Here is a 23,540-nt window from a genome sequence, read left to right on the forward strand (position 1 = left end):
TAGATAAGAAAATCATAAAATATTATCAGAGTATATAATAAATGGTCAATGATATGTTCATAGATGGGACAACCTATTAGCATAAAAGCATCTCATTTAAGACAATTCTGATCAACATTCCAATAGGATTTCTCTTAGAACTATACAAAGCAATTCTGAAATTCATTTGAAAGAGTAAGGTACATAAATCGGTGTGATACTTCTGGAAACATTTTTTTTTAAAGATTTTATTTATTCATGAGAGACACACAGAGAGAGAGAGAGAGAGAGAGAGAGAGAGAGGCAGAGACACTGGCAGAGGAAGAAGCAGGCTCCATGCAGGGAGCCCGACGTGGGACTCAATTCCAGGTCTCCAGGATCACACTCTGGGCTGAGGGCAGCGCTAAACCACTGAACCAGCCAGGCTGCCCACATTTTTTTTTTTTTAAAGAACCAAGAGAGCAATAAAACAGATTAGAGAGCAGAGAAACAGACCTAACAATCCCTATGAACTTTTGGCATGGGTAACCATGTATTATAAACCAGTGTGAAAGGCTGAACTCTTCGATGACTCATGCCAAGACAACTTGTTTTCTAGAGAAAAATATTAGATACTATCTCATAGCATACATAAAGATAAATTTCAGCTAGCCCTAAATGTGAAAATCAAAACTTTGACACTGTTAGAAGATAATCCAGGGGAATATTGTTATAATATTCCCTTGGGGTTAAAATAATTTTTTTAGAAAAGACATCCCTCTATAAAACCCCAACAACTCAGGAGTGAAAAGGTTGATAAATTTGACTCTGTTAATATACTATGATTTACAGATGTGTAGTATGAGAATATGGCTTAAAAATATACACATACATATTGCCCTTGGACAGAATGGGAGGGAGGAGGATGGGATGTTTATCTTCAGTGTTAAAATTGAGGCTATGTTAACCTTGGTTAATTCTGGATGGTAGGAATATGACAATTTGCTATATTTATCCATATTTTTGTATATAAATTTTTTTTTGAGAAAACACAAAGAATGCTCACTTCAGTGGCACAAATACGAAAAAAGAAATCACAAAGCAACTACCAACCCAGATCAGCATGCAGTGTGGAAGCTATAGTTGTATTAGGGAAATTGCTTGACCCCATAAGTCTGATTCTGGTCCTGGCACTGCTGTCACCAAGTTGTGTCTGTGGGTGAGAAGCTTCCCTCTCAGGGGTTTTTCATTCTGGGAAACAAGAGGGTTGGACTGATCAGCTAAGGTCTCTTCCTTCGGAGCTGTCACATTTTCTCTTCTCTCCGTGGGATAGCTTACCAAGGCTGGAGGAACAGAGAAGGAAGAGTACATGGGGAAGAGCCCTCTCATAAGCATGAATTCTGTATGAGTGCATGGAAGCAATTATCATCACATTCAATTCATGCTTGCCCAGCCTCTTAGCTGATAGGCGTTGCCTGATGTCTGTGAAGCCCTAGACTTTTCTGTTTTCCTTGGCAGGGTGGATCTGCATGTCCTGTAGTGATAAATGTGCTCCCTACCAAGTGGCAGAGATTCTTAATTAGCTGGGATTGAGTAGGAGTGGCATGCTGCTGACATTGGTGTACCTGCTTAATTGATCTCCATTATTCTCCATTATTGCTCTGGAGTCATAATATGAAAAAGAGCCAAGAAATACACCCTGTATGGTATGGTGTTGGTGGAGGGAACATGGAGGAAGGATGTTAGGGTTGTCTAGGGAGATACCAGTGTTTTGGTCAAGATGGTTGTCTGTGGTCTGGTAATTTAGAAACAGGAGCCTTGGAATCCTGCCTCCCCTACGGATCTGCAGGCCTGTCGGAGTTTTCCTGTCTGTGAAATGGGGTTGACCTGATGAGACCGGAGTGATGTAGGGGATTGTTTCCTTTTTGCCTGCAGAGAGAGAGCTTTGCAAACAAAAACAAGGGAGGGGTTGGTGCAGTTTTCCACTGAGTTTTGTTGTTTTTTTTAAAAAAAAATTTATTAAAGATTTTATTTATTTATTTGAGAGAGAGAGGGAAAGAGAACATAAGGGGGGGCGGGGAGTGGCAGAGAGAGAAGCAGACTCCCCTTGAGCAGGGAGCCCAACTTGGGGCTCAATTCCAGAATTCCAGGATCATGACCTGAGCCAAAGGCAGATGCTTAACTGACTGAGCCATCCAGGTGCCCCTCCACTGAGTATTTTTTTTTTAAGATTTTATTTATTTATTCATGAGAGACACACACACACACAGAGGCACAGACACAGGCAAAGGGAGAGGCAGGCTCCATGTAGGGAGCCAGACGTGGGACTCGATCCTGGGTCTCCAGGATTACACCCTGGGCCAAAGGCGGCGCTAAACCGCTGAGCACCTGGGCTGCCCTCCACTGAGTATTTGTAATTAAGTTATCACTGCTCTCAATCTGAGCAGGGAATGCAAAGAAGATCCTTGTCATTTTAAATAAATTGTGTGTGTGTGTGTGTGTGTGTGTGTGTGTGTGTACAGATTCTTCAAACCTTACATGTCCCTGTAAAACTCATCTGGATGCTAAATGACAAGAAAATCAGAGTTGAAAGGCAAATAATCCTCTCATGGCCCCTCTTTGCACAGGAATGAATTTTAAGAGACTTGACCCAGTATTTAAATTGAGAGGCAATTGTAGCAGGATCCAATTGGGGGTGTAGACACACACATTCTCTTTATTCACCTCGATTTTCCACTACATGTACTAAAGACATTTATTTTATTATTATTTTTTAAAGATTTATTTATTTATTCATGAGAGATACACAGAGAGAGGTAGAGATACAGGCAGAGGGAAAAGCAGGCTCCATGCAGGGAGTCCAATGTGGGACCTGATCCCAAGACCCCAGGATCACGCCCTGAGCTGAAGGCAGACACGTAACTGCTGAGCCATCCAGGCGTCCCTAGACATTTATTTTATATCAGAGCCTATCTCGTATTTTATCCTTTCTCTTCTCTGTTTCCCCCACTCTTCATCTCACTGGAACATCTCCTCTTTGCATCTTCTGGATTCTTTCCCTGCAAGGTGGTTTGAGAAATAAGGAGCTTTTGAAGACTCCATTCTGTGGTCACAACAGTGGTTCTTAGGATATGCCTGAAAATGAACCCACTGAGGCTCTCCATGACCTGAACCATTTGAGAGAAAATGGCAACACTTTTTGAAACCCATGGTTCCCAATGTGCTGGCTGGGACTTGCCTATGCAACTTTTAATTTCACCACTTGCTTGCTGACATCCACTAAGACAGCGTTGTCATTTAAGAGGACCTATTGCAGTGATGGTGTTTGCATAGCAGAAGTTGAGAGTGAGAGGCATCTGGGAAGAGTAGACATTGCCCTGAGGCAAACATAGAGCTCCCATGTTTTCATGACTAGCGTTGAAAATCTTGTGCTTTATGGTAGTTGTTTTAATCTGTTAGACGACTGTATAGAGAATTAGCAGTAAATGAAGTTGCTGTTTAAATATTTTTGTATAGTGAGATGAAGCTGGTTTCTTAAAAATTCTGTGTAGATTTTCTTCTTAGGCTGCTGCTGCAGTTTGTGCCTCTGCTTCTCCATTGTCCCTGCCCGCGCACCAGGCTGAGTGATGCTTCCTTTTGAGTTCCTTGGTCTGGGGCAGTGGAAGCTCCCTGTGGTCTGGTGTTGTTTCCCAAGGTGTGATGCATGACCTGTGGTTTTAGCAGCATTGTGTAGGGTGAGCATCTCATTGGGAAGCCACCCTCAAGTCCAGGCTTGATTATGTGTCCTGTTTTTTTTTTTTTTTAAACCCTGCTCTTGCACCATCTGAATTGTATCATTGCATCGATATTAAGGGAGAGACTTGCAAAAGCCCTGTAATCACAGGCACTCACACTTTTCTGGCCACTAGCATCTCTTTCTGAAATACATGGAATAGTTAAGAGTCCTGGGTATGCAGACTCAGTTCTGGTGCTATCACAGAGCAACAGATATAGCACTGGGACATCTTTCAGAGGAGTTTGTGACATATAGAGTGGGTGAATGGGGAGAGGCCAGTTAAAAATGGAATTTACTTTTTTTTTTTTGAAAAATAGAAATTACTATTATCCCAATTAACTCTCTGGATAAAATCACCTGGCCTTGGATAAATCAATCCATTTCATTAGGCTTTAGTTGCATCGTCTGTAAACTGGGTATAGTAAGCATTCACTCGGCTCTAGACAGAAGGCTGGATGAAATGGTTTCTGGAGAACTCATTTATGGGTTTTTGATTTGCTGAACACTGAGCTGAAATAAAAAAGTCTGGACGTGGAGTATAGTTGAATGAGATAAGTATGTGATTGTTGATGTTTTTTCAATCACTTTCAACTGTAAAATATGGCACACACACCCCAAAATTTTGAAAGCACGTATGCAGAATTTAACAAATCAGGCAAACACTTATCTAACTGTCCTGGGTCAGTAAATGGGATGCCTACTGTCTCCCAGAGGCGTCTAAATGTCCCTGACCTCCCCCCACCCCCGAACCCCCCCAGCCTCCTTCCTCATTTACACTTTTATGGTAACTTCCTTGCTTTTGTCTTGAGCTTTCGTACCTCTATCACCCTCTACTAGGAAAGTCTCACACTCTATTCTAAAACTTAACAGTGGGCAGTCCCGGTGGCACAGCGGCTTATCACCGCCTGCAGCCCAGCGTGTGTTCCTGGAGTCCTGGGATCGAGTCCCGCATTGGGCTCCTTGCATGGAGCCTGCTTCTCCCTCTGCCTGTGTCTCTGCCTCTCTCTCTCTCTGTATGTCTCTCATGAATGAATAAATAAAATCTTTAAAAAAAATCTTAAAAAAATAAATCTTAACAGTATTAAAAAAATAAAAAATAATGCAACGGTATTCATACTTGAGGTTTACCAAAACTTTGATTTCCCTTTGGGTAATACCAGGTCTTTGGAATACTCTAAAAACATCTGACCTTATTTTTTCTCATTGCCGTGTGTTTTCATTCTGTCTACATTAAAGCACACCATGAAATATCTTGTCCTGCCCAGGCACATTCATGGTGATTTAGCTGGTGCATCCATCACTGCTCTCTGCTCTGCCTTCCCTTTTGTGTTGCTGGCCCTCTATCTGGGATCACTTCCCTTCTGCCTGCCATGCAACCTGTAGAGTTCCCTTTGGCAGTAGTGGACTTTCTCAGGTTTTGTCTGCCCAAGAAATCCTGACAGTGTCTTCACTGTGGAGGATAGTTTGGGTAATTGTGTTTGTTTCCTGTGGCTGCTGCAACCAACTTGGTGACTTAGAACAACACACATTTATTCTCACACGGCCCAGGAGGCCAGAAGCTTGAAATTCGTTTCCCTGGGCTACTGTCCACGTGTCAGCAGAGCTCGGCTCCCTCCAAGGCTCCAGGGCAGAGGGATTTCCTTGCCCTTCCCAGCCTCCAGAGCTTTGCCTACCTTGGTTCGTGACTCCTTCCTCCATCTTCAAAGCCAGCATTGTAACAACTTCACATTTCCATCATCATCTCTCATATCGCCTTCTTCTCTGTGTCAGATCCCCCTGCCTCTCTCTATTTTTTTTTAAAGATTTTATTTATTTAGTCACACACACAGAGAGAGAGAGAGAGAGAGAGAGAGAGAGAGAGAGGCAGATACACAGGCAGAGGGAGAAGCAGGCTCCATGCAGGGAGCCTGACGTGGGACTCGATCCCGGGTCTCCAGGATCACACCCTGGGCTGAAGGCGGTGCTAAACCACTGAGCCACCCAGGCTGCCCGCCTCTCTCTATTATAATAAAGCTATGTGTTCGTCAGCCCGTGTAATGCAGGATAATCTACCCATCTGGAGATCCTTCATGTAACCATTCTACAAAGACTTTTTCGCCGTATAAGGGCACATCACAGGTTCCAGGAATGATGACCTGGCTATCTTTGGGGGCTATTATTCATCTCTGCACAAGAGTGTATGAAACTCTAGGTTGGTTATTATTTTGTTTCAGCATATTAAAGATCTGATTCAGCTGTCTTTCGGCTTCCATTTTTGATGTTGAGGAGTTATTTCTCAGCCTTATCCTTTGTTTTATAATAATCTATAATATTTCTTTAAGATTTTGCTCTTGGTTTTTTTTTTTTTTTTTTTTTTTTTTTTTTTTTTTTTTTTTTTTTTTTACTCTTGCTTTTGATCACTGGGATGTGTCTAGGTGTGCATTCCTTTATATTTATTCTGTTTGGGCTTCCTTGGATCTTTTGAATCCATGGTATCTTTCAGTAGTTCTGGAAAATCCTCAGCTTATCTTGTCAGTAGTTCTGGAAAATCCTCAGCTCTTCTCCTCAATATTATCTCAGTCCTGTCCTAACTTTCTTCCTCTTCAGAGACCCTCTCAGCAAAATGTACATTGGACCTTTTTACTATGTCCTCCATGTTGTAAATCTACTTTCCTGTGCTTTCCACACTTTTGCCTTCTGTGTTGTATTCTGGACGATTTCCTCTGATCTAACCTCTGGTTTCGAATGGTCTTTTCTATTGCTTTTATCCTGCTGCCAGCAACTTCTGCTGGGATTTTTATTTGTTACTGAATTTTTCCTTTCTAGACATTCAACTTGATTCTCTTTCAGATCTTCTAGGTCATTTTTTACATTTATTTTCCTTCCCTGCAGACATTTGCAAACTTGGCATTTCCTTTCTTCATGTGTTAAGCGTATATAAACTTAATAAATCTGTATCTGAAACTGTCCAGGTGTCTTTCTGCACTCAGTTCTTTATAATGGTTCTCCCTCATGTTGCCTTATTCCCTATGTATCTGATTATCTTTAGTAATTGGGTATTGGGTATTGCCCTTAAAAAATTATTTGTAGAGATTCCTTGAGGCTTGGAATAAATATACTTTCCTCCTTCTGGCTGCCTTTTAGGGGCACAACTGGAGGACCACTTTAAACCAGATTCATTGCCCATTTCCATTGTACGTTCTTGGTCTGAAATGTGCATGAGGGTGGGTCTTTGGTCACATCTTCTCAAGAATATTTTATCTCCTTTATATTTCCTTCTCCTGCTCTGCTTAGGTACAGAGCAACCTTCTTTCTGGGCCTGTGGGGTTGGGAAGGTATAGGAGCTGCAGATTTGTTCTGGTTCATCCTAATCCTCAGCCTATAGCCCTCTGGAACCCAGCTTAATGCAGGAAAAGGTATCCTGTAATTATTTACATTGAATTGCTCTGCACCTGGCCTTTTGTCATCTGTACCCCTCCAGTGTCTTTAAGGCAAAAGCAAAATGTTCGTACTCAAATAATCCTCTAACCTCTTTGGTTCAAGCTTCTTCCAAAATTGGCCTGACAGGGCTGCACCATCTTTTCAACTCCTCATTGCTTTTCTAAGGGGATTTCTACAGAGTTGTTTACAGTCAGAGGGTTTATCTGAATATCCTACTGCCTTACCTGTCTTATGAGAAATAGCTATTATATTTTTATTGTATAAAGTTATGTATTTGTGTTTAATGGTCCTCCTATCCCAAATATGGACAGAAACCTCTGAAATTATAATCAGCATGAGGAAAAGCCTATAAATAATTTGTTGATTCAGAAAACATTTAATGGACTTCTACTTTCTGGAATACACCATGCTGGGTATTGTAGAGTCCTTGCCATCAGAATGCTTATAATCTTGTGCTATGCAGAGAGCTCAAAGATCTAAGAGAGAAAACTGGGATTTAGAAGGGACGCTGGGGCTGAGTGTTGAGTGATCTTGCCAATTCTCTCAAAAACTCATTGTTCTGCAGTGCTCCTACACTGTCCTGCAGTGCTCCTACACTGTCCTGCAATGCTCCTACACCTACAGCCTACCAAGTGAGGTTGGTGCATTTATTAAGTAATGCCACTAAGAGAGCAGTTAGAGTTCTAGCAAATAACTGCCATGTGCACCTATAAGAGGAGATCAGCTTAAAATCAGATTTGTTTCTTTAGTAGGAGTTAGATGGAACACTGCTGAAGCTTCTTAAAGCTGCCCTCTCTTCCTTGGCAAGAAGATAAGCTGTTTGCTTCCAGCCCCCCAACTTCCTTGATTATGGGGAGTTCTTCTTTGTTTGATTCTGAACAAATTTTACTTTCTATTTGCTTATTATTCTCCTTTCATTGTGTGTGTTCTTTTTATATGCCCAGCTCCTCTGATTAGGGTGACTTCTGTACTCAGCTTGTTATGAAAGTTCAGTACCGTGACACGTGGTATGTTTTCCAATTTTTATATCTTTATACTCCTCTACTGTTTAACCATGGCGATCATGTTTTGCTGAATGTAATACTCTTGCCATTTAAATTTTAATTGAATGTGATAATAAAACAAAGTTGTAGTAGATTTCCCCCTCTTCCTTCTCCTATTCCAGACAGGGCATCAGAAAGCACTCATAGAGTATGCGGAGTATTAAAATACCAACAGGTTGGGGTGCTTGGGTGGCTCAGTCGGTTAAATGTCTAATTCTTGGTTTAGGCTCAGATCATGATCTCAGGGTCATAAGGCGGATCCCTGTTTCAGGCTCCATGCTTAGCGTGGAGTCTGCTTGAGATTCTCTCCCTCTCTTTCTGCTCCTCCCCCCACTAAAATAAATAACTAATCTTTTAAAAAAATACCAACAAGTCCTTAAGCTTAGGATCCCATCCTATCGTTTACTTTTGTATATGCATGTGGAGGAAAAGTGATCATGTGTTGGAAGGTGTCTAATATGTTTGTTTGAGGGTATTTTGATCTTTTCTAAAACAGAGGAGGACAGTACAAGAGCTGGGTTGGAGGTGATGGAAGGCATCTGATGCTTCTGGAAGAAAATCAGGACCAGGGTGGGTTTCAGCTACCCTGCTTCTACTGGGTGCTCCCACAGCACCCAGCATCCCAAATGCTCTAAATGGGACCCATGCTTAGATATTGTCTTAGTCCATGGGCAGATAAGCTGCAGCTATCTTGGGTGGCTGGTGTCCTCTGAGCCCGAAGTGATGGAGTAGACTCATTTATTGAACAAATATTGACTTGAGCTTCTGTTTGTGCCAGACACTGTTCTGGGTGTTGGACATGCAGCAATAAAAGAGGCAGACAAGCTCTTTGCTCTCATGGAGCTTATATTCCCAGGCTGGGACAGGCAATAAAGTACGAAACAAATAAGGTAATTTCAGATAGTGATAAAGGTAGGATAAGGGGGCAGAGAGTCAAGAGTCACCATATGTCCTTTATGTTCCTGGGTCTACAGTGGCCTCTTTGGGAAGATGACAGTAGCACAGGGACCTGAGCTTAAGAAGGAGCCAGTCACATGAAGAACTGAAGCGATGCTACCTGGAGGAACTTTCTGAATGCTGGAGATGTTACATACTGTGCTATCCAGTATGGTGGTCGCTAGTCCCATGTAGTTACTGAACACTTGAAATGTGGCTAGTGTGACTGAGGGACTGAGTTTTAAATTGTATTTAATATTAATAACTTACATTTGAAAGGTACATGTGGGTAATAGTGACCCTATTGGACAGTGCAAATCTGGAGGAAGGACTCTCAGGCAGAGGGAACAGATTGTGCAAAGGTCCTGAGGATATAGTCACCCTGAGAACCCAGCATGGGAATTATTTCTGGAAGCTACGTTCAGTTTTTAAAGAGCAATTCTGGAAAACTTAAAAATGCTTCCTGCTTCTGTTTTGGGGGCCCCTGGAGAACCTGCTGAGGAACAACAGTTACCCAGAATGGAATTAAAACCCCTGATCAACAAAGAACCAGCTTCCTTTTCTAGGAAGGGCTCATTCCCACGTGTGACTCACAACTCTCAACCGGTTTCCTCTGCTAACGGGTTGTGACTGGCCTTTGTCTGTGCAGGAAGTAGCCATTACAGGACCGAGCTTGTTCATTCTGGGAACGAATCCTGTCTTTGTTCTTTCCTTGCATCTCACTGTGACAAGAGATTGAAGCCTCTGCCCTTGCTCTGTCAAGGGGTCACCTGCTGCCTTCCATCCATCCCAGGGGCCTGAGACCACCTCTTTTCTGGCTGCAGTTTTCTTTTTCTTTTTCAAAGATTTTATTCATTTATTCATGAGAGACAGACAGAGAGAGAGAGGCAGAGACACAGGCAGAAGCAGGCTCCATGCAGGGAGTCCGATATGGGACTCAATCCCAGGACTCCAGGATCACGCCCTGAGCCGAAGGCAGATGTTCAACCACTAAGCCACCCAGAGGTCCCTGCAGTTTTCTTTTTTAAAAAAGATTTCATTTCCTTATTTGAGATGGAGATAGAGGGCACAAGCAGGGAAGAGGGTCAGAGGGAGAGGGAGAAGCAGACTCCTTGCTGAACAGGGAGCCTGATGCAGGGCTCGAGCCCAGGACCCCGGGATCATGACCTGAGCTGACGGCAGACCCTTAACCGACTGAGCCACCCAGGCGCTCCCTGGCTATACTTGTCTTTTTTCCCCCCATTGCCTAACATAGCATAGCCAGCCCTAGTTATAAGGAGAAAGTGGTCTGGAGAGATAGTTTGACCTCAGCTGTGAGCAGAGTTGGGGTGGGAGTGGCCAGAGCAGAGTGTAGCTCTGCCCATCCAGCGTGGGCAGAGATTTGGCTGTAGCCAGATTCCCAGCCTAAAACAGAGACGAGGTGGCCACTTCTGGCCCAGTGTGCTGAAAATTAGAGGAGGCCCAGCTACAGTCTGTAATCCTGGGTTTAGCCTAGATTAGTCATTGGTTAACACTATCCTTGAATTTGCATAACCCAAAAGAAAACACCGTTCTTAGCCCTGCCCTGAAAAGTATATAAAACTGAGCCAAGGAGCTCGAGATGTTAAATTAGAGACCACAGGCCTGAGCCTACTTCTAGGGTTGTTGGGTAACCCTGCCTTTCCCCCTATGTCCTGACGGTAGCTCGCTCCTCCTCCCCACCCACAGACCAGCAGGGGTTGGAGGGGCAGGCCGTGGGCAGGCGTGGAGGCTGCCGACTTTCAACTGTGGCGTGTACCAAGAAGCTGTCTTCATGTTAATGATTTTGATCTTTCTGGTGAGAAGCCTGAGGTCATAAAATGAACCTTTGTTTACCCCTGAACGGCATGCCCGCGTGTCCCACCTGCTTTGTGCACAGTGCCTTCCTGGAATACAGGTGTGAAACCCACCTGAGTCATGTCCTTTAGCCTTCATGAGAAGATGAACACCGCCGTGTTTTGCGTAGATGCCTCATTTTTCCATGTACCTTGTCCTTATTTTTAGCATATGGTTTTCCAGGAGAGAACTCTGTGTCTGCTGTGGCAAGGGGCTGTGTTACACTATGTAATATGAAAGGGTCATTTGAAGGTCCTTATAAGCTAGATGGGCATCATTAGCCCAACTAAATGTATTTTTCCCTAAAAAATTACTCCTAAAAAACAAACATGTTTATTAAGGAAAAATTAGAACATTTATGAAAGGAGAACAGAGAAACAAATTACCCAAGTTTTGCCGTCTGAAAAACTGCCCCTGTTGACATTTGGGTGTGTTCTGTAATTTTTTTTCCCCTTTCCTAAGGGAAGGGTTATTTTCCCTTTCACTTGTCTGTAACCATAATATATATACAATTTTGTGTACTTGTTTTTAATTGAACATTAAAGAGTAAGTGGATAAACATCGCTTTTATGGCCATACTGCATCCCCGTAAGTTCTTGTATGCTTGGCCCTGGGGTGTTTTGAACCACCAGAACTCAGTGACTGACTGGAGGTCACACAGTGAGCTGGGGAGGAAGCCAGACGCAGACCCCATGTTTCTTACTCCACCTGAGCATTCCTTATGCTCACTGGTTCTCAGCCTTTTTCTGCTTTCATTCCTCACACGTGAGCTGGCTGTATATCCCTGCCACTTGTATCTCTTGTTACGTTACTGTGCATGACTTGTCCCCTACCGTCTACTATACCACCTGCTTTGGGCCTCTCCCCAGGAGTAGAGGCCAAATTATTCCTTCCCATTGTGTCACCTCAAGAAACTCAGTATCATAATGAATAGCAGGATTCGTTTGGGCCACATTTGCCTCCTGCTTCCCGCAACCCATGTTCCACCCCTGGACCTTTCTCTGGCCCTTGCATTAATGCTAGCTCAGTAGCAGGAGACAGAATGGCCAAAGGAAACAGGGACAAGCTTGGATGTCCAGCAGATGGTCCTGGGCTGTAGTGCTCTGGGAATTGCTGCTGTCAGTATGGACGGATAATGAAGCGTCCCCCTCCCCCCAGTCCCCTACCTCTCAGACTTCTTCCCTCCCTTTCAGGACTGGCTTCATGGGCATGTGTTCACAGGAGCCCCTTTGATTAGAATGGTTCTGCATTTAATTTAATGCTCTGCTGTTGCCATCTTGAAATTCTTTTTTTTTTTTTTAAGATTTTATTTGTTTGTTTGTTTATTTATTTATTTATTTATTTTTTTATATTTATTTATTTATGAGAGAGAGAGAGAGAGGCAGAAGGAGAAGCAGGCTTCATACAGGGAGCCTGATGTGGGACTCAATCCTGGGACTCCAGGATCATGCCCTGGGCCAAAGGCAGGTGGTAAACCGCTGAGCCACCCGGAGATCCCCATCTTGAAATTCTTTTTTTTTTTTTTTAAGATTTTATTTATTTATTCATAGACACAGAGAGAGAGAGGCAAAGACACAGGCAGAGGGAGAAGCAGGCTCCATGCAGGGAGCCCGATGTGGGACTCGATCCCGGGTCTCCAGGACCACACCCCAGGCCGCAGGCGGCGCCAAACCGCTGCGCCACCAGGGCTGCCCTATCTTGAAATTCTTTTTTTTTTTTTATTTTTTTTTATTTATTTATGATAGTCACAGAGAGAGAGAGAGAGAGGCAGAGACATAGGCAGAGGGAGAAGTAGGCTCCATGCACCGGGAGCCTGACGTGGGATTCGATCCTGGGTCTTTAGGATCGCGCCCTGGGCCAAAGGCAGGCGCCAAACCGCTGCGCCACCCAGGGGTCCCCCCATCTTGAAATTCTTAATAAATTTTTGAACACTGGCCTTGCATTTTGTTTTGCACTGGGCCCCACATATTTTGTTGCCAGTCCAACATTCTCATTAGACTTGGAATAGACCTTACCTGTGGCATTCATTTTGTTTTACTTTATGACTCACCTCGCACCTTGGGGGATGTTTTAGTGGAACACAGGCCTTTGGAATCAAAAAGACCTTGTTTCAAATGACCGTATGTTGACTTTGGGAATTTGGGTTAGTTACCCTGTCATTTTAGAGGTTTGGTACTCTCATCTGTAAAGTGGGCATAGTGATCTTAAATTTTTAAGACTTGTGATGATCAGGTATGTGAAGTGGGTAGCATAATGCCTTGCACATCCATGCTCAATACCACCTTGTGTTCCTCCCTCCCTACTTGCCTGCCACAGCGTTGGTATACAGAAAGTGCTAAACATGTACTTACAACATTGCAGTTTGTGATGGTCAGCTTGTGCCTCTTCATTTCCACACGGGGCCATGCTTTGTGTCCTATTCTCTGAGTGAGAGCTCGGGTCACACAATTAGAAGGGCTCATTCTAAATACTGTTCTTCACATTTGGGGAGATGTGTGTAGTAGAGCAGTTGTGGGTCTTTTTTTTAAAAAAAATATTTTATTTATTCATTCATGAGAGACATAGAGAGAGAGAGAGAGAGAGAGAGAGAGAGAGAGAGAGAGAGACACAGGCAGAGGGAGAAGCAGGCTCCATGCAGGAAGCCTGATGTGGGACTCAATCCCAGGACCCCAGGATCATGCCCTGAGCCAAAGGCAGATGCTCAACCGCTGAGCCACCCAGGTGTCCCTGTTTTTTTGTTTTTTGTTTTTTTTTGCTTTTTTTTAGAGAGAGAGAGCGAGAGAGTGTGCGCGCATGCACAGGTCAGAGGGAGAGGGAAGAGTGAGAATGAGAGAGAGAAAAATCTTAAGCAGGCTTCACGCTCAGCATGGAGCCTGACACAGGGCTCACTCTCATGACCCTGAGATCATGACCTGAGCTGAAATTAAGAGTCCAATGCTTAACTGACCCAGGCACCCCTGGTGGAGTGCTTTTCAGTAAACTCTTATTCTAGGAAAGTCCTGAGCAGAGTGAAAATAAGACAGACAGAGGAAGGGCAAAATGTGCAGTTGCTGATTGGAGCCAAGCCTTGTGCCTTGGGGAAACCTGGTAGATCATGGGCAGGACCCACAGCCTGAGCAGAAGTGCCCCTGTGGCCAGGTTGGCTGGTTCCTGTAGGTCAGGATCTGGGACTGGCGCCTTGGGTGTCTGTGACTGAGTCGGTGGCAGAGAGCCAGGCAAGCCTGTGGCAGCTAGTGCACTATGACTAAATTAGGGAGAAAGAGCCCCTGGGCTCTCCCCAGAGCTCACTGGGCAGGTGGGCAGTGCTCAGGCCTCTGGTGGGCAGCTGGAAATGGACTGTTCAGATAGACATGACTGGCTTTCACTATGACTTTTCAGTGGGCTGCAAGAAGGTCACACACTGAGTCCTAGCAGAGAGAAGCTTCCCTGATGCCAGTGACCATACCCATCCTTCTGCCTTTAGGGGTCTGTATAAAATAGGAGAACCCAGTGAGCTTTAATCCTTCGTCCTGCAGAAGGTCTTTGGGGGGGGGGGGGTTACTTTGTATAAAGCATACCCTCCTGATAATTTCGAGAGGAGATTATATTGGATACTGGGCATCACAGACGAACATCAGACCATCCAGATAGGACAAACTGGGATGATGGCTGCTGTACATACCCTGGCAGTGAGGTAGTCATTCATGGACAGCTGGTTTCGATTTAGAACATCACCAAAGGCTCAGTTTGGTCTGACTGTTTAAATATTATGGGTAACAGAAGAGGAAAAAAGTGGCAGGAGAAGAGTGACTCCTGGAGAGAAAAGTGAGCAACTTCCTAACTGATTAAACCACAATTCAGGCGAAGCCCATCCCCGGACCCTGGGGCTTCCAGTCAGGTCTTCCCAGTGAGGGGCTCCTTGGATTTCTTTTCTTTTCTTCCTTCTTGTTTTTGTGTCATATTTTCTGTAAGACTTGTAGAGGGCTTTAGCATTACAGCAGTTTCTCAACCGAGGTACTATTGATGTCTTGGGCTGGGTAGTCCTTGTTCGCAGGGGTTTGACTTGAACTTTGCAGGATTTTATTTTATTTTATTTATTTACTTATTCATGAGAGGCACAGAGAGAGAGAGAGAGGCAGAGACACAGGCAGAGGGAGAAGCAGGCCCCAAGCAGGGAGCCCGATATGGGACTCAGTCCCGGCTCTCCAGGATCACGCCCTGGGCCAAAGGCAGGCGCTAAACCGCTGCGCCACCCAGGGATCCCCGAACTTTGCAGGATTTTAGCAGCATCCCCCAGTTCTGACAAACAGAATGCCTCCAGCACGCCCTGAGGGGGAGATCACCGTTGTGAAGAGCCACTGCTTAGCGCAGAAGACCGTCATTTTTCCTGCTGAAAAGCATTGCAGTTACCACGGAGCAGGTAAAATGATGGCGAGTCACCTCACTCCATCTCCTGCTCCATAAAAATAAAACCAAGAAGGGGCAAGCTGTTCAGGAGGTTTGCTGGCCGGGGGTCAGTGTGCGGTGCTGTCGGATGTGGCTACTACATTGCTAAATGTCCTTTTGGCCACCTCCAGGACCAGACTGTTGCCCGTGCAAACCGAGTAGAAAAAACAACAACGACAACAAAACAAGCAAATAAACAACAAACCACCATCGCTCCCACCACTACCAATGAGAAACGAGAAATAGCAAAGCAAACCAGGACAGGAGGCTTGGGATTTTAATTAAAATGGTTGCACGATTAGCACAGGACCCTCTCCTTCAGAGGCGCTCTCAGGAGGCCTGTCTGTGCAGAGCTGGCTTGGGTGTTGATATGTGAAGAGGCTGAGAACATGTGGCATAAACATGGACTGATATTGTTTGCCATTTAACTCGGCGTGTGTAATGCAGCAGGAATGGCTCCTGGCGGCATGTGACTCCCCTTCCAGCCGGGTATGCCGCACCCTGGGGCCGCTCTTTCTCTCTCTCGCTCCCTCGCCTGCTTTCCCCCTCCTCTACCCCGTCCCGGACTCCAGAGAGTCCAAGTGGACGCTTGTCGTGATTGGCAAGCAGAAAGCCGGTAGAATGTCCCTGGAATTTTCTAGGGAGGCACATGCGCGACACCCAAAACGACTCCCGGCTTCGCTGGCCTCAGGTGAGCGCTCAATGCCAGGCGCCTTGGTCTTTTCCAGAAAGGTAAGGTTGCATGACATCTTCCTACCTGTCCCCAGCGCAAGAAGGAAGTCGAGGGCTTTCTTTTTATTCCCTAGTCCAGGCGGCACTTCTGACCATGTTCTTGGCGCTAAGCATCTGTGCATGAGTATGCGATTTGTCTGTATCCCCACCCCCTCCTGTTTAAAAAAAAAAAATCGTTAAGAACCGATTCATGACAGCAGGGTAACATGTGACCCAAGACAGCTCCCCATGACCCCAGTGAAATCCGTGATCCCGATGTCGGCGAGTCTAGATGCTCTTTTTCCGCTGGTTTGCAAAAACCCTTTTATAAAGAAAAGTTGCGGGGCCGCGTGATCACCAGACCCCGAGGGAACGGAGGGGGACATTTTTGGAATCCTGCAGCCTTATGAATGATGGGGGTTTCTTAAGGCTGAGATGTTTTGTATTGCTTTGCTGGAAATTTGTCAGCGGTGGAAAGTGACCCTAGCGGCGTTTGGAGGGTCTTGTGTGTGTTGCCTGCAGAGTCACGCTCGTGAACCTGGAAGGGAGCGCTGTGTTGGCATTCAGAAGCCTGGGCTATTTTGCCAAGAAATAATGCCTGAAAGTCGCTTCTGAGCACCTCTGAAGGAGCCGCGACACGCACTTGTGCAACTATTCCGTGTCTCGAAGTGGAGTTTCACAACAAAACTCTTTTCCTAGTCCCCAAGCAAGCAAGTGTATAAACATCTGTTGTGAGGGGCAGGGAGCATATTTGGATAGGGGTGTGATGATCTGTGAGCAGGCTCAAGCACAGCCAGACATGACTCACCTCGTTTCTTTATCTGATGCAATTAAAAGTGGCTTTGACACATTCGGGAGAGGACGACTGGCTTTCTTCTTGCAAGTGCGTAAAAGCAAACCCATACCCGTAAAACGGCGTGTGTGATGTATCTTACCTCATGGGAATTTTTTGACCTTAAAAAAAAAAAAAATCCATCCTGTAGTTTGCCATTGGTTTCTGCCTCAAATGTGTCGGAATCATATTTTTTCCTTCTTCTTCTTCTCTTCTTCTTCTTCTTCTCCTTCTTCTCCTTCTTCTTCTTCTTCTTCTTCTTCTTTTTTGCACTCCTTTGTGAAGATGTCAGAAAACCGAAGGGGAGATATTTTCACACACTCACCCCTCCCCCACGTGCATACACCAACAGCTGCCACATATGATTTTGTGGAACTTGATATTTTGAACGAAATGACTCCTTTATTTTCCATAGTAATATAATAATCAATTTTACCATAGAGGACTGCGTACATGTCCAGCGTTGACTGCTCCCAATTAGCAATGCATGGGGTAGCAGGGGAAAGTGCTGGAGAGCAGTTTTGAGTGAAAGAAAAGTCAGCCTTTGAGTTTTAACCATTCATTCTTGCCTTAGCCACGGCAGCTCTCAAGTCTCTGTGGGGCTTAACCACAGGTTTAATTTGTGGTGTTCTGAGAAGATATGGAAAATGGCACGTGCAAATGTAACCAAGATGGCTACATCTGACTGTTTCTGTTTTTTGTGTTTTTATCCACTTTATTCAGTAGCTTTCATCTGGCCACAGCTGTGTAACATAGAGACAAAAGCCAGAAGTAACCTGTATATAATATTTTCTGCATTGGGTGACACCTGTGTTTTGTTGTCTGTAGTCAGAAAGGTAGGTGTCTTAAGGCGCCAGAAACCTCCATCCACTTTAGGAAATGGATGCTTTCTCAAATAAATAGTTGTATGGCAAATTTATAATGGTCCAACCTTAATATTCTCATTTGCTCTAAGCAATTTAACAGAATCAGACACTGTGCATTCCCAACACACACAGGAAACATACCTCAAGCTTCACAATGAAACCCTGAGCATGCTCTGCTAGGGTCTGCGTTCCCACATGCTCAGAGACAGTCATAAATTCAAGTGAGTTGGATAAGTATTTGTTCAGTGCTTCTAATTTGCCCAGTACCGACCCAGAGAGACACTCAGGAATTTGAAAGATTTTAGGATGTGGATGATGTCTTCAAGGTGCTTATAATTTAGAAGGCAAAAGTCACCCCTGGCCATTGTCATCTGGCTCTCCGCAGCAGAAACTATGTATACTGTGAAGAAAGTCTTGCCACAAAAAATACTGAACCGTGTGAAAGATGCTTCAGTGTATATAGCTAAGAAAAATTGATTGCCCATTGTGTTTGTGACTCTTTGTGGGCTTATAAAAAGTTCAGTGTTTATTCTTAAGTATAATTTAGGACAAATGGTCATGCTGCTTGTCGTGACAAAAATGGCTTGTGGGGAAAAATGGCTTGTGGGGCTCAAAGTAATGAAGAACAGATCGATTGTATTTCTTTATAGATTGGCAAGCCTCAGACTTGCTTCACAAAAGTTCTCCTGCGGAGCTATTAAAAATCCCAGAACCTAGGGTGAATCAGAATTTCTGGAGATCTGATCCAAGCATTGGTGTTTTAAAAATACTGTAGGTAATTGCAATACCACCATGTTTAAAATTTAATGATAAAGAAGATTTGTCAAAAACTTTTTTTTTTCTAGCCTAGGATAAGTTTGGAAGGTGAACTTTCTCACAATGTTGCTTGACTAAAGAATTTTTGGCATTCTGGAGTCTGATCCATCTATTCTCTGCATCAGTGAACTAGGATAAATGGAGCTATGCTTTCTTCCTGTTCATCAAACCTGATAACAAGACGCTAAGCCAATCAACAAACTAATTAGATTACCCAGGGTTTTGTGACTCTTGTTTTGATTCCAGGAGGCCAAATGTTGTTGAACACATCCATTGAATCTCTCTCTTTTAAAAAAAGAGTTATTTATTGATTTGAGAGAGAGAGAGATTGAGTGTGAGAGAAGACAAGCAGGGGCGGGGAGGGGCAGAGAAGAGGATGAGAGAGAACCTCCAACAGCTCCCTGCTTAGTGCGGAGCCCAATGTGGGGCTCAGTCCCACAACCCTGAGATCATGACCTGAGCCGAAATCAGGAATTGAGTCTCTTAAAGGAAGGTAGATATAAGGAGCTGCATGTGCCCTTAAAGTTATTTCTGCAGTATTTGAAACCCTTATAAAAAAGGAAGACCCTTCTTGGTATACTGGTTGCCTAGTAGGTGGAAGTAGCTTATTAAAAACAGTTGTTAATAAATTCTTTATAACCCACCATAGGTTCTTATAGTTACAAGGTAGGTTCCAGATATTCTAGTTCAGTGGTTTTCAAAGCACAGCATCATTATCACCTGGACGTGTAAGAAATGCAAATTCTCAGCCCAGTCCAGACCTCCTGATACAGCAACTGGGGTGAGCCCAGCATCTATGTTTTAAGAAGCTCTCCTGTTTTGTTTTGTTTTGTTTTTTTTAAGATTTTATTTATTCATGAGAGACACAGAGAGAGGGGGGGCAGATACATAGGCAGGAGGAGAAGCAAGCTTCCCCCCCTTGCAGGGAGCCCAATGCAGGACTCAATCCCAGGACCCCAGGATCATTATCTGAGCTGAAGGTGGATGCTCAACCACTGAGTCTCCCAGGTGCCCTAAGAAGCTCTCCTGATGCCCACCTAACCCTTGAAAACCACTGCTCTGGTTTTACCTGGTCATTTTATAGACAGGGCTGTTGAGTGGAGCTTAAATGCCTCTCTTTGGAGTCACCCAGAACTGGAGGGGGGTAGAAACTCAGATCTCCCAAGGCTGAAATCTCTCACTAAACCATGGTCAGTTAATCTTAACTTTTCCATGTGCCATAAGTAACAGCTTTAAGAAAACACACACCATACTAGAATCATATGGCATTAAGGAACCTTAAAAATGTTGTCTCATCTGACCCTCCCATTTCACAGATGAGAAAACTCAGCTCTACAGGGTACAGTGACCACAATGAGATGTACAGTTATTGGTGGGAAGGCCTGTTTGAGAAATGGCTCTATTTATGACCAAGACAGTGCTATACCTCTGCCTCGCTCCCCGCCAATTACCCCATACTGCATCTTGAGTTTCATATGGACTCCTAGTATTTGGCTTAAGTGACATTGGTTAAAATGTCCAGGTTAATAGGCAACTCTGGGGAAAGATCAGCTATATTGACTGAGAATTTAATTTATGAAAATTATTCTAAAATTTTATTTTGATCTAAAATTGGCTTGGATCATTCTCAGAGCATGTGTTTTATCTCAGAATCATGTAGATTAGATGATTCTTATATCTTCTCAGATCACACACTAAAATTGCACTCTCTTCAGATTTAGTTAAAAGGAAAAATGTGACAACGAGTCTATTTGTTGAATATTTTCAAATTTTATACTTGATGTGGTTGGTTGGTACTTACATAGTTTTGACAGTGTTCAAAGACCGAATCTAATCCACATTCTCTATAGAGCTTCGTCTTCAAAGCCTTGTAGCAACGTACACTTGGAACATTTAGCTAGGAAACCAAACTGAAAATGTGATACACAACTACTAAGTCCACACACAGCACATGGAGCATATGTGTATGTGTATAGAAGTGTTTATTGGTACCATACACAACCATGTACCAGGTACTGTGATATGAAATGGCACATAATTCCTGCCTTCAAAATAATCACGGGGCAGTGAGGACATCAGATGAGCAATTGTGTAGACAATTATGAGAGCGGGTAGTAGGAGCTAGAAGGCGTAATTGAGGATAATGGGGCAGCAGGGCATTATGGGGGGGGTCACAGAAGGGGTAACAACACACTGGTGGGGGCAGGAGTCAGAGAAGATTGCCTGGAGGAGGTGCCATCTGAGCTGCATGTTGGAAGGACCTGGAGGGGGGACTGGGGCAGAGGTTGTACAGGGAGAGGGGACAGTCTTCATGTTTGTGTGCACATTGTCCTTCATAAGGGCAGTTGGGCCTATAAACTCCTAAATATTTCATTTGCATGTATAAACATTAACATTTGGTGCCTTAGAGAACTTGTATAGTAGTTTATAAATATACATTTCAAACAGCTTGTTATTCCATCTCAAAAGACCGAGGTTCTCCTGAGATGTTTGTTGGTTGAGAGACCACCCTATCTTATGTTACTGAGGAAACAGAAAGATCTCTCCTAATCCTTGAAATCAAAACAGCTCCTTCAATTGTAGCCTGCACAAAATCAGTGAAATTCAACATGAATTTTCTGAAAAATTGTGTCTCAGGCAAACCGACTGCAGCCCAGAATGGATTTGAGCTTCATTTTACGATGGAAGGCTCCTTTAGTCTGTGGAGTGCTTTTGTAGAGGAGAACATCTTTTAATGAGGCACTTTTGGTATTTTGTTCACAAAATCTTCATGGATAGAGTTAAGAGAGACTCTTTTTGTGCTAAACTGACTGCCAAAGAGAACAAAGATAGAATAAATTAAATTATTTTGTGCTGACTGGCCAGCATCACATATATCTGAACCATGCCATATATATATATATATACACACACATATATATATACACACATATGTGTGTGTGTGTGTGTGTGTGTGTGTGTGTGTGTGTAGTTCCTTTAAAAGCATTTTCAGGGGACACCTGGGTGGCTCAGTGGTTGAGCATCTGCCTTTGGCTCAAATCCTGATCCCGGGGCCCCAGGATCAAGTCCCGCATCAGACTCCCTGCAGGGAGCCTGCTTCTCCCTCTGCCTATGTCTCTGCCTGTCTCTGAATCTTTCATGAATAAATGAATAAAATCTTAAAAAAAAATAAGAGCATTTTCAGGAGCTTAGACATAGCTTAATTTGTGAGAAGTAATAATAAATTATCTTACAGCATTTATTATCTATCAACATGTAATATTTTATTATTAATAATATATAACATATCATATATGAGTAAGAATACTTATTAAATAGTGTTTATTTTATAATATTTATGTATTATTATTCAATATTATTCGATTCTATCAGCAACGTCATCATGCTTTACAGAGTGCCTGCGCATCATGTTTGCTCTTTGCAACAGCCAACAAGGGCAGACATTATCTCCATTTGACAGAGGAGGAAATTAAACCTGAGAGTTATCAGATTTCAAAGGTGAAAGAGATCTCGGAGGTCCTTTCTTTCTTTCTTTTTTTTTTTTTAAAGACTTTTTATTCATGAAGACAGAGAGAGAGAGAGAGAGAGAGGCAGAGACACAGGCAGAGGGAGAAGCAAGCCCCATACAGGGAGCCTGATGTGGGACTCGATCCCGGGACTCCAGGATCACGCCCTGGGCTAAAGGCAGGCGCTTAATTGCTGAGCCACCCAGGCGTCCCAGGAGGTCCTTTCATCCAACTTTTTCATTTTCTATATAAAGGGACACTGACCAGCCTCTGGAGTAAGGAGTAAGCAGTGGGTAAGCACAGGAAGTAAACAGTTGCTGCAGCACCTGGTTCTTCCAATTTTTAGTTCAGTATTTTTTTTCACACCACCATACTGCCTGCAGACCTCAGTGTGTTAAAAGAAACTATAGACAATATGCATTTCTTTCTTTAGGAGAAGTACTGTTGAACCAGTCCTACATGCTGGTACAAGACATGCAGGTAGAGAAAAGTCTCTTAGTTTTATACTTTTTCTATGTTTAGAGAGATACAGTTAAATAGACTCACCACACAACAATGTCACTAGGGAGATGGAGGAATTAGCCTGGGCAGTCTCAAAGGGGACTTCAACTTTGTATAGTTTTGTTTTGTAAAAAAAATATCTGAGGCAAAAATGATCATAATCTGGACACTTGGGTGACTCAGGGGTTGAGCATCTGACTTCGGCTCAGGGCGAGATCCTGGAGTCCCAGGATCGAGTCCCACATCAGGCTCCCTGTATGGGGCCTGCTTCTCCCTCTGTCTGTCTCTGCCTTTCTCTCTCTCTCTCTCTCTCTCTCTTTTTCTCTCTCTGTGTCTCTCATGAATAAATGAATAAAGTCTTTTTAAAAAAATGATCATAATCATGACATGTTAATTTGGGGTGATGGGCAGGCAGTGAACTTGTAAAGATTTGTTATATTCCTTATATTTTTATAAGTTTTAAAGTTCAAAACAAAAACAAATGTGAATATTAAAAATAAGTTACCACCTACAGTGCTATGGTTTTAGAAAATATTTTATTTATTTATTTATTTATTTATTTATTTATTTATTTATTTATTGGTTCGGGGGACAGAGGCAGAGGGAGAGAGAGAATCTTAAGCAGGCTCCACACCCAGCATGTGAGCCGGATTCGAATTTTGATCTCAGAAATTCAAGTCGGGCTCACATGCTGGGTGTGGAGCCTGCTTTGGATATTTACCCAGCTGAGGCACCCAGGTGCCCCTCACTTTATAAGATAAAGGCCATTTTACAGAAAGAACATTGGTATAGAAGAAGGAAAAGAAAAAGAACATGTTCTTAGTGGATAAGTTGACATTAATTTTGTGTCTGCTATAAAACTTTCCTGTTATGATACTGGCAGAATGTACGTTCTTT

The 23,540-nt window shown here is 43.6% G+C and overlaps 1 protein-coding gene across 2 annotated transcripts in view; it reads left to right on the forward strand.

The window, feature by feature from the left end:
* The window catches only part of RBM20 (RNA binding motif protein 20), a 181,258-nt gene that overhangs the window by 99,633 nt on the left and 58,085 nt on the right, over nucleotides 1-23,540 (forward strand). Inside the window, exon 1 of one of the 2 annotated variants that reach the window (XM_055300526.1) lies at nucleotides 15,938-16,143. The exons of the other annotated variant lie outside the window; for it this stretch is intronic. Coding sequence (XP_055156501.1) covers nucleotides 16,061-16,143 — 83 coding nt within the window. The 5' untranslated portion in view covers nucleotides 15,938-16,060. Of the gene's footprint in view, nucleotides 1-15,937; nucleotides 16,144-23,540 lie in introns of those variants that run through there. 2 annotated transcript variants of the gene reach the window in all.

The sequence above is a fragment of the Nyctereutes procyonoides genome, unplaced genomic scaffold (genome assembly GCF_905146905.1).
Source record: "Nyctereutes procyonoides isolate TBG_1078 unplaced genomic scaffold, NYPRO_anot_genome, whole genome shotgun sequence".
Taxonomy (NCBI): domain Eukaryota; kingdom Metazoa; phylum Chordata; class Mammalia; order Carnivora; family Canidae; genus Nyctereutes; species Nyctereutes procyonoides.